The 17,257-nt window shown below is 35.1% G+C and overlaps 1 protein-coding gene across 5 annotated transcripts; it reads right to left on the reverse strand.

The window, feature by feature from the left end:
* Nucleotides 1–249: 249 nt before the first annotated feature.
* On the reverse strand, nt 250–12,190 carry LOC132296267 (F-box/kelch-repeat protein At3g06240-like). Of its 5 annotated transcripts, none has more exons than XM_059794479.1 (4): nt 11,341–12,190; nt 3,344–3,379; nt 943–1,251; nt 250–823 (listed from the first exon to the last, which is right to left on the reverse strand). In XM_059794479.1, the coding sequence occupies exons 1-3, from the start codon at nt 12,066–12,068 to the stop codon at nt 984–986; spliced, it is 1,032 nt and encodes a 343-aa protein (XP_059650462.1). In that variant the 5' UTR covers nt 12,069–12,190; the 3' UTR covers nt 250–823; nt 943–983. The 5 variants fall into 5 exon arrangements, 4 of the variants coding, with proteins under 4 accessions (XP_059650462.1, XP_059650468.1, XP_059650471.1 ...); XM_059794488.1 differs by lacking the exon at nt 250–823 and adding an exon at nt 1,644–1,781 and having other exon boundaries at nt 1,046–1,251; nt 3,344–3,389; XR_009478576.1 differs by lacking the exon at nt 250–823 and adding an exon at nt 1,644–1,781 and having other exon boundaries at nt 1,112–1,251.
* Nucleotides 12,191–17,257: the final 5,067 nt, after the last annotated feature.

The following is a 17,257-nucleotide window of genomic DNA, read 5'->3' on the forward strand; positions in this document are numbered from 1 at the left end:
TTATACAACTGCTAATAATCAGCGAAAAAAGTCGCATAGAATCTATATTACAATTCAAAAACAAGGGGAATCCTGTAACTAAAAGTACATAATCTAGCAGAGCTTTTCAAATTAGAGAGGTGAAATACTGCATATTCATATGTTACTGCTAATGACACTTTTCACTTCTTTAAACAAAACAAAATTGAAAGGTCTTAAATGCACATTGGAACCTGGATTTTCATTCAACTTTTGGAACAACCAATCACCAGATAAATAAGTATAACATATACTTGGAATAAACAATTAATGTCTGTACCAGTTGCTGCTTGGGCACCGGCACATTCAGACACTTCGTGACATTTGTTCAACACAATATGAAACGCTTATACAATGAGTACGAGCTGAACCATATTTAATAAGGCAACAATAAATCTTGGCACACGTTGTTGCAGGATGCAAATATCTAAGCAGGTTAATGCTAGCATTAAAGTGAAAAAGGTCAAGGTAGATGTCTATAGACTGTACCCAACAAAACTTTGACGAAAAAGTAAACAGCTCGAGGAAACATTTAAAGCTTTACTGGAAACAATTTTCAGATCAGCTCAAGCATTAGTGTCTCCATTAGCAAAAAGTAAAAAATCTGGAAACAAATCAAAAGTTGACAATACACACACACACACACACACATAGCATGCACCAAACTGTTTACAGCTAGGACCAACGAGTTTCCAATAAATAAAGGGCTAACACCAAGGCTTAGCATTAAAACTCATCCTTCTTTAACCCAAGCATCATGAAGCAAAAATCTTTTCTCGTCATAGAGCTTATCCCGAAGGTCCAGCTGCAGATAAATGAATATTATATTTTCAGACCTTAAATTACAAATACAAATGGTGCCATAAGAAATATGTAATTATAAACTGAGAATATATCACAAAAATGGCAAAACTAATTACTTACTGATTTTGATATACTTGCTAGGCCACGCAATTGAATTCCCATTAGCATGTCGAAGAAAAAAGTTTATTAGGATGAGTCCTGTACAAGGGCACTTCGGGTTCAAAGACGTAATTGACCCACACTTCCCAACAATCAGAACTGAGAGGAGCATCATTTACAAGTGTAATAGGATCCAAGGAAACAACTTCACTGGTAGCGGCAACTGATCCCATCCCATTATAATGCAATAACTCACAATTTTCCCCTTCAAAATGTAGATGGGACACTTGTTGAACCACTGGGACAGGACTGGTAGTTAGCACGCTGTGCCTGTAATGGAAAAAAGAAAGAAAACAGTAAATTAGGATAGGTAAAAGTTATTGAAAACAACAAGCACCAGTAGACATGCATTGGCTTCAGTTTCAGCATTGGGTTTGGAGAATCGGAAGTTGTGGCTGAGTAGTTAAATGCTTTAAAGTGTTTTTCAGTCACACCAAATAAATTAAAATATCTATTACCTTTACCGATCTAAGTTGCATCTACTTCAGCTTTGCTGATCTACGTGATTAATTAACACACTAGACATTAAACGGAATGTTTAGACATTTATGTCATCCTTTCCAAAGCTAGATCGTAATTCAATTTGATGAACTGTGGAATTGCACAAGAGAATTCAAAGTATTCTCTCTTAAAATTATGACAGCATTCTTATTATCACATACCCACGACGATTGAATCTGTTCCACTTGTTCCCTCATTTGATCCATTTCGAGCCCCATTTTTTTCCTCATTTGATCCATTTCCTCCCTTTGCTCCCTCATCATTTCATCAACCTTCCTTTCATGTCTTTGGTAATGCTCCTGCACAATAGGTTTTTGAAATTTTCACTAATCAATACATAGGATTTCCACATGATGTTGCTAAAATGAGAGGCTTGAAATTCAATTTTCTGTGAAGAATGAAGCTTAAATAAAGGATAAAAATGAGGCTTGAAATTTAATTATCAGTAGTCCACAATGTAAACATGGGCATTTCAAGAATGTAAAATTGATTCCTAACATACAAAATGGTAATGTTGAAGAAAGATGGCAGAAAGAATCTTTCTGCACAAAGTTTCAACAATTTCATTTTCAATTTTTTTTCCAATTTAGTCCTATCAATCACTCTTTGGCATATTTCATGAAAATACGCGCATAGGCAAAATATAGCAATCCTCAAACCCTTTGGTAGTATTCCGTTTTAAGCTACACGAAGTAATTGTTGCATGAGAAAATGACATTCACGGGATTTTAGGCCACTAATATTGCATTCAACCAATGATACATGTTGCCCAATATTTGAACCATCCATCAAGTAATAACTGTTGTAAACTTTTACAGCATTTCGGGCATTTCCAAACCATCTTCATCACCTCCATTTTTAACATATAGACTTCAACTCTGTCCATGAAAGACCCATACAGTGTATGCGGAAATTATTCTGTTTAGCAAGTGGTCATACACTATATTGAACTGTTGGTATTGTTAATTTAAACAACATTTACAGAGGCATGTAATCTTATCTGGATTCCCTGCATTACCTTGAGCCCTATTAGCAAGACTTCGTGCTCCATTTAAATACTCATTTTAAGTTCTAGAATTGAGAACTCAAATTTTCATTATGACAAGAATGACAAAAACAATGTCTAAACTTTTATGGGTAAAGTTATTTAGGTTATAACAACTATTAAGAAGGTGGGTGCATTCAGCCTTTATCCATGGCTCCTTGCAGACTTATTCAACAATAAACTGACTACTTCTAGTATAAGTGATCGATAAACCTAAACCAAGTTCATTGAAAATACAAACAATGAGATTGTGGTTATATATCTAGACCATGATCACTTTACTAATTAATACTACCTCTGCCCCATAAAAGATGTCCTGTTTGGGGAACCGTGACATGTGAGTCATGGTTCCCCAAACAGGACATCCTTTTTGGGACAGAAGGAGTATTTGACATTGATAAAAAGAATCCAATTGAAGAACTTAGCATCAAATTCAAGTCTATCTTAGAAGTCTATGTAGCATTGCACATTATCTTTTTTAAAAAAAAAACATGCTATGCTACTTGAAATAGGTAAATCGACACATTAACTATGTAAAAAGCATTCATAATTGCATGCTTGTATACAGACATATATGAACTACTTCTAACAGGGAAAAAAAACAAACATATTATAAGCTTTGAAATAACATGCACAAAATAGCCTGAAAGGCAAATCAGTATGCCACATTAGCTATATAACAATCATAATTTTCGTATGTATACACATAAATGAACTACTTCTAACAAGAACAGAATAAAAAAAATAAAAATAAAAATAAAAACATATAATAACATCAGCAAAATAAAGCTACATATGAAGCAATAAAGAAATTACCTCAAAAAGAGAAACGCCAAGATGACTTTCACCATCCTGAGTGTCACTAATACAAGAACAAGGGAATCATTCATTAAGTACTTTGAATGAGTTGGTGAGAGAAGATGTTACGACTATAAAATAAAATAAAATGAAAGAAAGTGTTAAGTCCCGTTTTCTCTTACCAGCCTTTCTTGATACAATCTTTGGTTGAAAAGAATAATTTCTTATAGTTATGGTTTTAAAATGAAAATTTATTTTTACTAAGTAACAACCATTCAAGCAACTCAAAAAAGAAAAAGAAAAAAAAGATACAACCATTACCTCCACCATCAACAAATGCATCGTGAATCCTAATGCCTTCAACTTCTTTCTACAGGTGTAGTTTTCCTATCCCATTCAAGAATGAATAATCTGCATCATAGTGAACTGCTAGCTACTATCCAATTCTAATTAAATTTTGACAACATCTCCACTTAGTTCTCCACCTAAGTAGTACGGGCACTTCTATGAGGTGTGTGATTTTATGGCATGGATTTGGTGACGGGTCGCAACGACCCGTTGGATGAGCTTTGTGCTCATGGGTCGTGGACCCTAATTAGGGTCTTATAGTCCGATATATAAGGGCGCTTAGGGTTTGAAGTGGTGTAAAAGAGAGATTCTGAAATTCGTACAGAAATAAAGCGAGGAGCTGAAAACTTGTAATCTCCGATTTTACACATAGTGAAGACTTTCGCCGGATCTCAACCGTGGACGTAGTTTGTTGCCGAACCACATATAAATCTTAGTGTTCTTTATGTGGTGTGTTTACTTTTCTGTCGTGATTCTTGATTTTATCTTTAGGTTTGTTGCGTTTGTCAAAACAAACTGGTATTAGAGCTTTCGGTTCGAAGTAGGGATGTCGTCCAAGTTTCTGGAAATCAAGAAGGTTAATGGCAAAAATGATTTCAACCTGTGGCGGGTTAGGATGCAAGCTTTGTTGGTTCAACAAAGGTTATCCAAGGCACTGAAGGGGAAGGATGCACTGCCAGAAAAGATAAAGGACGAAGATGAGGTTATGGAGAAAGCACACAGTACGATTTTGTTGTACTTGAATAACGAGGTTCTACGAGAAGTTGCTGGAGAGAGTACGACGGATAGGCTATGGCAAAAGTTGGAGTCCCAATATATGACGAAATCTCTTGCAAATCGCTTGTATCTAAAGAAGCGGTCGTTCACTCTACACATGCACGAAGGTTCATCTCTGAAATACCATCTTGACGAGGTAAATAATATCATCATGGACTTGAATAATATTGATGTCAAGATAGAGTATGAAGATTAAGCTATTATTCTGTTGTGTTCTCTACCACCCTCGTATAAGAACTTTGTCGATACAATGATGTATGACAGGGAAGACGTGAAGGCGGCTCTGAATTCTAAGGAGTTGCAGAAAAGGGCATTTGAGGGCAATGCAGAAAGTTTGACAGAGGAAGGGCACTTCAAAAAGGATTGTCCAGAGCGTAAAAAGGGAAAGGTAAAATTCTCTGAAGTTGAAAGTGTGGCTTTTGTAGAGGGTAATGATTCAGATGGTGGTAATGTTCTCATAATTTCAATCGGCAACTCTTGCGATGAGTAGATTCTTGATTTGGGTTGTTCGTTTCATGCTTGTCCACCTTTTATCGATCTATTGATGGAAGGGAAGTTCTGATGGGGAATGATACGGCATGTAAGGTTGTAGGTATCGGTATAGTTCGAATCAAGATGTATGACGGCATAGTGAGGACACTGACTAATGTCACGCATGTACCAGAACTGAGAAAGAATTTGATTTCCCTGGGTATGTTGGATTCCATCGGGTGCATTTATAAGGCTGGAGGTGGAGTCATTCGGGTTTCCAAGGGTGCTCTTGTGGTGATGAAGGGACTGAAGAAGCATGGTTTATGTACTCTGCAGGGTAGCACAATCACGGGTTCAGTTGTTGTATCGTCCTCGGATCTGGATTCAGATACTACCAGATTGTGGCATATGAGTGAGAGGGGGATGGATGTTCTGAGTAAGCAGGATTTGCTTGGTGGTCAGAAAACTGGGAAGCTAGATTTCTGTGAGCATTGTGTCTTCGGAAAACAATGCAAAGTGAAGTTCAGAATTCACAGGACCAAGGGTACGGTGGATTATATTCATTCTGATCTTTGGTGTTCCTCTTAGGTTACTTCACATGGTGGTGGTAGCTATATGATGACGCTGATTGATGACTTTTCTCAAAAAGTTTGGGTTTATATTCTGAAGTACAAGAATGAGGCTTTTTTTACATTTAAGCAGTGGAAGACCTTGATTGAGAAGCAAACAAGAAAACAGGTCAAGCGCTTGACGACAAACAATGGCTTGGAATTTTGTGATAGAAAATTTAATGAGTTCCGCAAGACTCATGGGATTGTGAGACACCTCACAATGAGGAAGACTTCGCAGCAGAATGGAGCTGCAGAACGGATGAACAAAACACGATTAGAGAGGGCACGGTGTATGTTGTCCAATGCAAGGTTAGACAAAGCGTTTTGGGCTGAAGCTGTTTCTACAGCTAGTGACTTGGTGAACCGGTCTCCATCGATTGCTATCAACTGTAAGACTCAAGAGGAGGTATGGTCTGGTTCTCCTGCTAGTTACAGTAATATGAGAATATTTAGGTGTCCTGCATATGCTCATGTGAATGAGGGGAAGCTTAAACCGAGGGCCAAGAAATGCATATTTCTTCGTTATCAGCCTGGGGTCAAGGGATACAGATTATGGTGCCCAGAGGCTTCAGGATAGAAGATACTTGCTAGCAGGGATGTAACCTTTTAAGAGTTTGTGATGCTTACTCTGTAGAAGGAGGTAGTTGATTTAGGGAAAGCTTAGGGTATCAGTGAGCAGGTGGAGCATGTAGAGATACAGTTAGAGGATAGTCTTGTTTGGTCGACTCATAAGCAGGAGCAGTTTCAGGCTGAGGGAAACGCACAGCTACAGCAGTATAGTGTGGCTAAAGATTGGCCTAGGAGGGATATTAGGCCACCTGAGAAGTATAGGTGGTGTAGCCTCAAACCAAAGCATGCAAAAGTGTAGTGTGCCAAATTTAAATTTATGAAATGCCACTACCACTTCTAAGTAAAAATATAGTTAGCGTGAGTAGGGTTCGTCCCAAGGGATTAGAAGCGTACTTTTGCTTGGAAACAAGGTTGAATTAGTAGGTCGAGTGATCAAAAGGTGATTTGATTGGTTAATTAAACTACAATTTTAACTAAGTGAAAGCAATGTGAAACAACTAAATTAAGTAAAGTGTAGAGAATAAGAGAGAGGTCTTAAGACCTAGAGTTCACCACTAAGCACCACCTTCTTAGATATCCAATATTTATTGGATAAAGGTGAAACATGTGTTGTAAATGAAATTATGTGCAATTGATTGAAATAATAGCATGGATGGTTAAGTAAGCATACATTGTCTAACCAATCTAGTGAATAGTACAACATATCAAGTTAAGCTATTATTCCTTCCTTTAAGCCCTCAATCAATAAACACCCACAATTTAGAGAAATATACTACTTGCATTTAGAAGTATAGAACATCAAACAAAAAGTATGGATTGTCATCCCATCTAAGAAAGTAAAGCAACTACACTACAACTAAGCTAGGGACATGAAAATTAAACTAAGTAAACTAAAGAAGAGGTACAATCCATCAAGAAATGAGCATGAACCATCAAACAAATCACAAGAGTATTCCATTAAAGCACCATGCCTTGAACATTACTAAATTCATAGTATCAACACACATAGACATGCATCAATATCACAAAATCTAGAGATAAACACATGAACATCTATTCTAGCATACATAGACGTATGAATAGAATGAAATGATCAATTGGAAGAATTAAACTACACAAATCATGGTAGAAACAAAATTTATATATATCAAAGGTCAAGACAAGAAATACAACACTAATCCCCATTAATTACAAAACATCAAAGTCTAGGAGGCATGCTTAGGGCTAGCTCTAGCCCCAAGAAGATGTTTAGCCACTCATTGATGTTGTTATCCAACCCTCAAGGACTATCTCCATGCTAAAAAATCTTCTTCCTCCTTGGTGGAAACCCTAGATGAGTGGAAGGACTCCCAAATGGTGTGTGTCTTTCCAATCTCTAGACACCTCCAACCTTTCTTGTGTATCGTGTTCCTTTCTCTATAAGATTGTCTATGTGTAAAATGACTCAAAATCCTTATATAGGTAGCTTAAGTGTCACACCCAATGGTCAGACCTCGTGCACTAGGACCTCCAAATGATTGCACCACTAGCACACTTTTTAATTGGCTGGAACTTTGTTTTTCTCGCACTTGAGGAGGTTCGATCGATCACAAGGATGGTTCGATCGATCGAACTATGGCGGCGCCTTTTTGGAATAAGACAGATCTGAGATATTTTTGGAATATTTTGGGAAAAAGACAAAAGTGGTAGGTGGGGATAAGATCAAAGAAGTAAAATGTTGGATCGATTGAAGATGGGAATTTTCCGGGGATATTCTAAGACCTTTATCTATCTTATTTTCCCGTTTTAGACTAATTTCATGTTATTACCCTTTTCAGGCACTTATCCCCAAAATAAGTTAATCCAGTTGAATTAGAGCATAAAAGATGCAATCTCCAGCTCAATGGAAGAAAGGAGCAAAGTGGAAGCAAAGAAGTGGAAAGCAGCATTCTTCGATCGATCATACCAAGCTTCGATCGATCTTACAGTGATCGTTCCAACCATTTCAAGATGGATCGAGCCTCTTGTCCTCGAGTTTAAGGGGTTTAAATGCGCACTTTTCAGCGCTCATCAATAGGTTTTCACATGCTGATTCGGTTGCTTATGCACTTAGTGTGGCAGAGGATATTGATGAGTCATGTACTTATCATGAGGCCATCACAGGTGAGTCGGCACAGTGGTTTGTTGCCATAAGTGAGGAGATTTGAGTCTCTTCATAAGAACCAGACTTGGGAGCTACTTAAGAAGCCTAAGGGCCAGAAGGTTGTGGGTTGTAAATGAGTCTTCAAGAAGAAGGAAGGAATTCCAAGGGTACAAGATGCGAGGTACAAGGTACGCTTGGTGGCGAAGGGCCATACATAGAGGGAACTTCAATGAAGTGTTTTCTCCTGTGGTGAAACATAGCTCAATCCGGGTGTTACTTGCTATAGTTGCTCTGTATGACTTGGAGCTTAAGCAGCTTGATGTGAAACATAGCTTTCTTGCATGGTGAGTTGAAAGAGCTGATTTATATGCATCAGCCTAAGGGGTTTGAGATTCTGGGAAAGGAAGATCATGTTGGCCTACTGAAGAAGTCCTTGTTTGGGCTGAAGCAGTCTCCTAGACAGTGGTACAAGCAATTTGCCACCTTTTACGGTTGGAAATGGTTACTGCATGAGTAAGTTTGACAATTGTGCGTATCACAGGAAGGTTTCAGATGGTTCGTATTTGTACTTCTTGTTGTATGTTAATGACATGTTGATAGCTTGTAAGAACATATCTGAAATCAACATGTTGAAGGCTTCGCTTAGTGGTGAATTTGAGATGGACCTTGGTGCTGCAAAGAGGATATTGGGTATTGAAATTCACAGGGACAAAGGAGCGGACAGATTGTATTTGTCACAAAAGAAATACATTGAGAAGGTGCTGAAACGGTTCGCTATGCAGGCATCAAAGCCTGTGAATACTTCATTGGCTGCCCACTTTAGATTTTCAGCACCATTGTCACCACAAACCAAGGAGAAGGTGGCGCACGTCTCGTGTTCCTTATGCTAGTGCAGGTGGTCGCTTTATGTATGCTATGGTGTGCACTAGGCCAGACATTTCACATGCAGTTAGTGTAGTGAGCAGGCTAGACCTAGGAAGGTCCATTGGCAGGCTGTGAAGTGGATATTACGAGACTTGCGAGGCACTGCAGATGTTGGGTTGGTCTATGACAAAGGCAGCGACACGTGTGGGAGTGTTGCTGGAGATGTTGATTCGGATTATGCTGGAGATCTTAATAGGAAGAGGTCCTTGGCAGGGTATGTCTTCACTCTTTGTGGGAGTCTGATCAGTTGGAAGGCGACTTTGCAGCCCGTTGTTGCATTGTCTACTACTGAGGCTGAGTATATAGCAGCTACAGAGGTAGTGAAGGAAGCTATTTGGTTAAGAAGCTTGGTTGGTGATTTGGGCTTGCAACAGGATGATTTGACTGTGTTTTGCGACAGCCAGAGTGCCATACATTTGATTTAAAATCAGATGTTCCATGAGAGGACCAAGCATATTGATGTCAGGTTTCACTTCATCAGAGATGTGGTTGCACAAGGTGCTATTGTAGTGAGGAAGATTGGGACAACAGAGAATTCAGTAGATATGATGACTAAGGTCATTCCTACACTTAAGTCCAGACACTGTCTGGACTTGATTGGTACTTGCAGTTGCTGACACCCTTAGAGGCATATAAAGGATGCGAAAGGAGTAGCTGGAGATTGTGGAGCTTGGCGTAATTTGAGCCAAGGTGGAGATTTGTGATGTTTTGGCCCAAATTTGGTGTCAGGAACGTGACCCGCTTATAACCCGATGACCCGTTGGATGAGCTTTGTGCTCATAAGTTTGGAGTGGTGTACCCTAATTAGTCTCTTGTAGCCCAATATATAAGGGCGCTTAGGGTTTGGAGTGGTGTAAGAGAGACTGAAATTCGCACAGAAACAGAAGGGCTGAAAACTTGTAGTCTCCGACTTTATACATAGTGAAGACTTTCACCGGATCTCAACCATGGACGTAGGTTGTTGCCAAACCACGTATAAATCTTTGTGTGTTGCATTTACTTTTCTGTCATAATTCTTGATTTTATCTTAGGTTCGTTGCGTTTGTCATAACAAGGTGTCGTGTCCGTGTCGGACACCAAAACTTCATGATCGTGTCCATAATTTATGGGTAAATTTATTTAGGTTATAATGACTGTTAAGCAGGTGTGTGATCTATTCAAACTTCAAACTGCTCATATTCCAACTACTAATCAAATTAAACAGTAGAGGTGTGTGAAGCTCTGTTAATGATAGAAGAACCCATTACTAGCACATCATTTTGGTTTTTTGCTTCCTTGAGGAGTTTAATTGGTTCGTGTGACACTCGGTCCCCTTCATTACAGAAATGGGTTCTTCCAATGTCTTTGGAACAGTGTTAGAGTCAGGATCTAGGAGGTAGAATGGGTTGGTTTGCAACTTGTCATTCAGCTCATTTGATCCTCGTTCTCGGTTTGCCGTTGGTTCATCCAAAAAATTGGATTGGGGAATGAAAAGCATATTTTGGATTTGGCTTTAGAATTGCTCACGCATATTTATTCTCTCCGAGAACTCATGCATATTTCTTAACCGTTCCTTGTTTCCCATAAATACAAGAAACAAGGAAGTCCATAACTTGAGACATGGATGAATTCCTTCACCTACTACTACACATTAGACAGAAACCCACTTCTTCTAATGGTATGATTTTCATATCAAGCATTGAAGAAGCTACTTCCATAGGACCATCAGGCGTGAAGTTCTAATTAATGGGGCTATAATAGAATGAATGAAATTAGTAATGCATAAATGATATCTTCAATTATTTTCTAAAACCAAATCCGGTAACCCAATAAAGAGGCTAACATTTTTATCTACATCTTAAAAATATCTTAAAAAGTAAGTACTAGTGCTTTCTTACACAATTCAACTAGAAATAGGCCAAAATTAAACCTAAAAATGACCAAAATACTGTGTTAATTGAACTTTAGTTTTCTCTTTGGTACATGCATCGAAGAACCCACCCCTTGCATAGAAAAAATCTAAGTTCGACGATAGTGAACCCCACTGTAGACCTATAAAAATATAGTTCAATTTCAAACTAAAAATTGAATCACTGAAGTATAAATAATGAATACATTGTTTTACAGATGCTAAAAATTCAATGTTATGGTGGCATAGATATTATAATTATATCAATATTAAACCGAAGAAGATAGAATAGAACAGTAGTTACCTATCTAGTTGATAGACCTTCAATTTTTCCTTCCCTTCACAGTGATAGGGTGAAACAAGGCTCTCCACATAGGTCTGCCCTGCTTTAAACATGGTTGGAATGCCACACACTACTATATCTCTCCGTGTTTTTTCCTTAGCATTGAATGCGACAAATTTATTATCTCCATCAACTTCAAAAAGAACCTCCCCATCCACAAAACATAAGAATTTCGTCATGTACATATCAAGTCCACAGACACTGGTAAATTTGGTCCAAGACTCAATCACCCCATACTCCTTCATTACCCAAATATCGGTGGTATGAGAATATTGAGGTACAAGTAAACAGAGACACTCTCCCAAAACTCCCAATTTGCAGCACTGCATATCGAACTTACTGTTGTCAAGTGAGCTAGGTATCTGCACGTCAGGGAATTTCTCATCTGCTAAATCAAAAGCAGCAATCACATAAATGGAGTCCCTGTAGCTGAACCAATGTAAACACCCATTTACAAGAACCAGTGAAGAAGGCGGCTCGTAACTGGAACGATAGCTGTAACTAGAACGATAGTCGGGGACATCTTGAATCCTCCTCCAAGAATCAGTTTTCAGCGAATACACACTTGCACGATTACAAAAGGATTCATCATCATCATCATCAGAATCATAATCATACTCAGGTTCTCTAATATCGATTTCCACAACCTTGTAATCATCTGCAGATGAATCGTACCCAATTCCGTACATGGTGTGATACCGTTGCAAGAACCCAACATTTGGAAAAGGTAAAGGTCAATCGGTGGCAAACCTAAATCAAGCTTCGTTGCCAGTAGAGAGTCGTTAATGGATGCTTCAGTGCAGTCGACAGAGTAAAGATAGTCAGAAATGAGAAGGACCCTCTCGGGTGTGGTGTTGTTTCGATCAAGGTGTGTTTTGGCGAAATTAGGGGATGAGATTAGAGAATACCATGACTTGGCTACGCATTTAAATCGGCAGAGAGACTTTGCGGGGAGTCGATAGAGTATGTCAAGCAGCAGCTCTACGGGAAGATTTGCGCCGTAAGCCACCGCCACCGCCACCGCCACCGCCACCGCCACCGCCACCGCAACAGTGCTTTGGCCGTTTGCGTCTGGCCTCCAGAACTTTTTTAGGGCATGGTTTTGTAATCTGATCTTTCAAAAAAAAAAAAAATCTTTCAAAAAGCAAATACTAAACACAGACGTGTGGCAACTGGCAAGTGACACAACTGAGAATTGATGACGTTGTGTTAAAAAGCAAAAACAAAATGTAATTTGGTAATCCTTTTCAGTTTTAGTATTAAGAATTTTTTAAAGACAATGACAAAATAAGTTTAGTAATTCTATTTTGACTTTTTATATTTAAAATTTTTAAAAATAATTCTTTTATAATTCTCAACTCTACAAATATAAATTTTCATGTTTAATTTTGGTTTTGAAAAACTATTATTTTATAATATTTTAAAGTAAGAAAATATTATTTTATTATTTTTCAATTTTATTCAAAATGTAAGTAAAATTAAAAATATATATATATTTTATTATATTCAAATAAAAATAAAAAATGTTTTATTATTATTCTATTAATTTTCAATTATAAATAAAATATTATATTATTATTTTTTCAATTATACTCAAATAGTAAATAAAATTAAGGAGAATTTATATTGACACCCGGAGGTTTTGGTTAACGCTACTCAATTGACGGTCATTAATTTTTTTTACATTGACAGTCTTTGAGATTTCAAAAATATACATTAACATCTATTCCAAACATGTGAAGCTATGTGAAATTACTTTTAAACTCTTTGACTTGTCAACAACTCTATTTGAATTATAAAATTACAAATTTAACCTCCTAACTAATTTAATGAACCAAACTAATTTATCCATCTCTTCTATACATATAAATATTGTTTATATATAACAATATCAATACCACTATAAATACCACCACAACATAAAAATAAAAAATAATAATAATTTTTTTTTAAAACAACTAGATAGTTATATTCCACTGGTCCACCACAACCACACCTGAACAACCCCACCAGAGTACCAAAAAAAAAAAAAAAATTAAAAACAGCCATGGCCAGCCCAGACTCACCACAACAGGGAAAAAAAAAAAAAAAAAAAAAAACCATGTCCAATCCAAACACCACCAAGCATCACCACAATAGAAGGGGGAAAAAATTGAAAACAGTGATCATTGTTTTTATCTCACCATTCCCACCAATTCTCTTCTCTCCTCTCACAGTCACTTTCCTTCCTTTACTCATCTCAATCCCAAATCCAACACAAGCACAACTACCACACCACAACAATTTTATCCCAAAAGTCTGTGAATTAACTTGCCATAGCCGCCATCTCCTCTACCACTACTGGTAACTCCTCCACCAGCGAAAAAAATGACGAGGGGTGCAATTTACCAAAAAAAAAAAAATATATATATATATATATATATATAGTAAGAAAGTGGGGAACGAGAAGGATCAGGAAGAAAGAGAAAGAGTGTCAGCAACTAGGTACTAATTAAAATAAAGCAAATAATAATAATAATAATAATAATAATAATAATAATAATAATAAAGAGTTAGAGACTAGGGTAGAAAAAGAGGTTTAATGATGAGGGTAGTTTAATTAACATGAGTATTATTTTGTAAATTAATTGAATTAAATAATATGACATTTGAAACCACAAGGGCTGTCATTATTAAAAAAATCGTTGACTTATATATGAGTGACATTAATTAAAACCTTAGGCTTGCCAGTGCAATTTAACCTAAAATTTAAAAATTATTTTATTATACTTGAAAAGTAAAATTAAAAATGTTATTTTATTATTTTTCAATTATACTCAAATAGTAAATAAAATTTAAAAATATTTTATTATACTCCAACAGTATATTATTTTATTATTTTATTAATTTTCAGTTATACTTAAATAGTAAATAAATATTATTTTATTATATTTCAATTATACTAAATGGTAAGTAAAATTTAAAAATATTTTATTATATTCAAATAGTAAAATTAAAAGTGTTATTTTATTTTTTTCAATTATACTCAAATAGTAATAAAAGAGTCAATTTAAAAAATTAAAAAATTACCAAACATATTTTCTCTTTTCAAAAATTCAATAGCAGATATAGTTACCAACGTTACTTTTCACATAAATGACTGCACAGCTTTTCAAAACTTGTCATTTTCACATAAATAAAAGTACAACTAAAAATAAAAAAAATGTTGTGATATATAATATATTTAGCATATGATAATTTATTATGAATAAATACATGTACATGGATAATGTATACATTTATTATGTGATATATAATATATTTAGCACATGATAATTTATTATGAATGAAAAAGATTAAATAATATCTCTTATATGTAATAAAATATATATTTTGTTATAATATTATAAATTAATTATAATTTAATATTTACTTATAATATAATATAGATATGATGTATAATAATATAAAATATCTACTGCTTAGTAATTTAATAACATTATATTCTATATCAAAAATTATTTTGTTATAAAAAATAATTTACATTATTATTTAATATATTATATATTAAAATATACTTTTATCAAATAAAAAATAATATACAATATTTAATATATTGTATGTTAAAAATATATATTTTTATGAACATTTAATATGCAACTTAGTATATAACACAAATAATATGAATTTTATTTGAAATAAATAGTGCCTGTGTAGTAATATTAGTGAAAACGTTTCTGCGCTACAGTACCAAAAACATAGGAAACATCCTTTTTATGTTTCCTCTTTTCTTTACAAAATTGAAAACGTTTTATGTTATAGAAAAACAAAAATATTTTATTGAAAGCGATTTTTGTTTTCGTTTTTCCTTTTTAGAGGTTGACAATAGAAAACATGAAACGTTTCTCGTTACTAAACGTGCCCTTGGTAACCTTTTCAATTTTAGTATTAAGAATTTTTTAAAGACAATGACAAAATAGGTTCAGTAATTCTATTTTGACTTTTTATATTTAAAATTTTTAAAAATAATTCTTTTATAATTCTCAACTCTACATATATAAATTTTCATCTTTAATTTTGGTTTTGAAATACTATTATTTTATAATACTTTAAAATAAGAAAACAGATATTTTATTATTTTTCATAATTAAAAAAAATTATTTTATTATTTTTCAATTTTATTCAAAATGTAAGTAAAATTAAAAAATATATATTTTATTATACTCAAATAAAAAAAATGTTATATTATTACTCTATTAATTTTCAATTATAAATAAAATATTATATTATTATGTTTTCAATTATACTCAAATAGTAAATAAAATTAAGAAGAATTTACATTAACACCCCTGAGGTTTTGGTCAACACCACGAAGTGGATGGTCAATAATTTTTTTTACATCGACACCCCCTGATATTTCAAAAATATACATTGACATCCATTTTCAGACCTTTGAAACTATATGAAATTACTTTTTAATCATTTGACTTGTCAGCAACTCCATTTAAATCATAAAATTACAAATTTAACCTCCTAACTAATTTTAATGAAGCAAACTAATATATCCATCTCTTTTATACATATAAATATAGTTTATATATAACAATATTAATACCACTATAACCACCACCACAACATAAAAATAAGGATTAATTACACTCATATTCCTTGAGGTTTGCCATATTGACAGTTAGATGAAAGTTAGTCTCTTTTCGAACAATGACACCCCTGCCAAATTTTGTATCCAAACAAAGCTTTAAAATATGTGAAATGTCTACTTTACCCTTAATATCTTATTAAATTTTAATATAAAATATATCAAACATTAATTGACCAGAATGCCCTAAATAAGAAAATTCAATATTAATAGGGCAAATTTCACGAAACCCTTAATACTATCAGTTTTTTTTATCAAATATCCCCAACCTACTTTAGAAAACCCCCGATACTATGAAAATTGATCATGTTGCACCAGTTATGTGATTAAATAACGAAACTACCCTCTTGATATACCAAATTAATTAAAAAAGTCAAAAATAATATGTTATCAATTACAAAAATAGCTGGACGACATTTAAGTCACCAAAGCACAAACCCTACTAATCCCACTATCAGGCCACACGAGTCACACGTTGCCCCTTCCGACATCATACCCAGATACTCTTTCTCACTCTAACTATGTTGAAGTTCAAGTTCAAACGGGTGGTATGATTTTAAACTCTTTATCTCGTAATAAATCAATATTTATCTTCCTTAATTATTCACACACCAAGCAGTTCTCTCTCTCTCCTCCTTATCTCTATTTTCTATTTCTGTGCTGAACATAAGTGGGATGCATGTGACTGACACAGCTCTAACCATGAATGCTTTCTTGTGCTGCTTTGAAACCACCACTTTACGTCTGTCAATAACATAAACAGCTGAACCAAACTAAAACTAACAACTCTCAGGAAACAAATCTCTGGTACAAACTGGTTTTACCATGATTTTTGTCTTCCTTTCAGACCCCACACCTCTCTCTCTCTCCATTCCCAGCTTCTCATTCTTTCTTTCTCTCTGTAAAGTCCCACCCCTCCTGTAATCTGTATTTAAAGTCCACTCAAACATTCTATCTCCTTAAGGCCCAGTGACCCACTTTCAGTTCTTCTTCGTCTCTATCATTCTCTTTACTTTCTCTCTCTAAAATCAAAGACCCATTTCGTTATTTACCTAAAGATGAGTGAGAAAACATCTTCTAGTGACCTGAATTCAAAAACCCATTTGGAGGTTTTCAAGAATTTCAAGCGCTGGAATCGTTTGAAGCCCTCACAGGGGGTTCTTGGATTCTTCTCTCTCGCTGCTTGTTTCCTTTTCTACTTCGTTTACTTAGATTATCGAGCTGTGACGCGAGGGTTTCGCT

Source organism: Cornus florida, unplaced genomic scaffold (assembly GCF_030987335.1).
Source record: "Cornus florida cultivar Cherokee Brave unplaced genomic scaffold, ASM3098733v1 CherokeeBrave_3.0.0_Hap2_Chr01, whole genome shotgun sequence".
NCBI lineage: Eukaryota > Viridiplantae > Streptophyta > Magnoliopsida > Cornales > Cornaceae > Cornus > Cornus florida.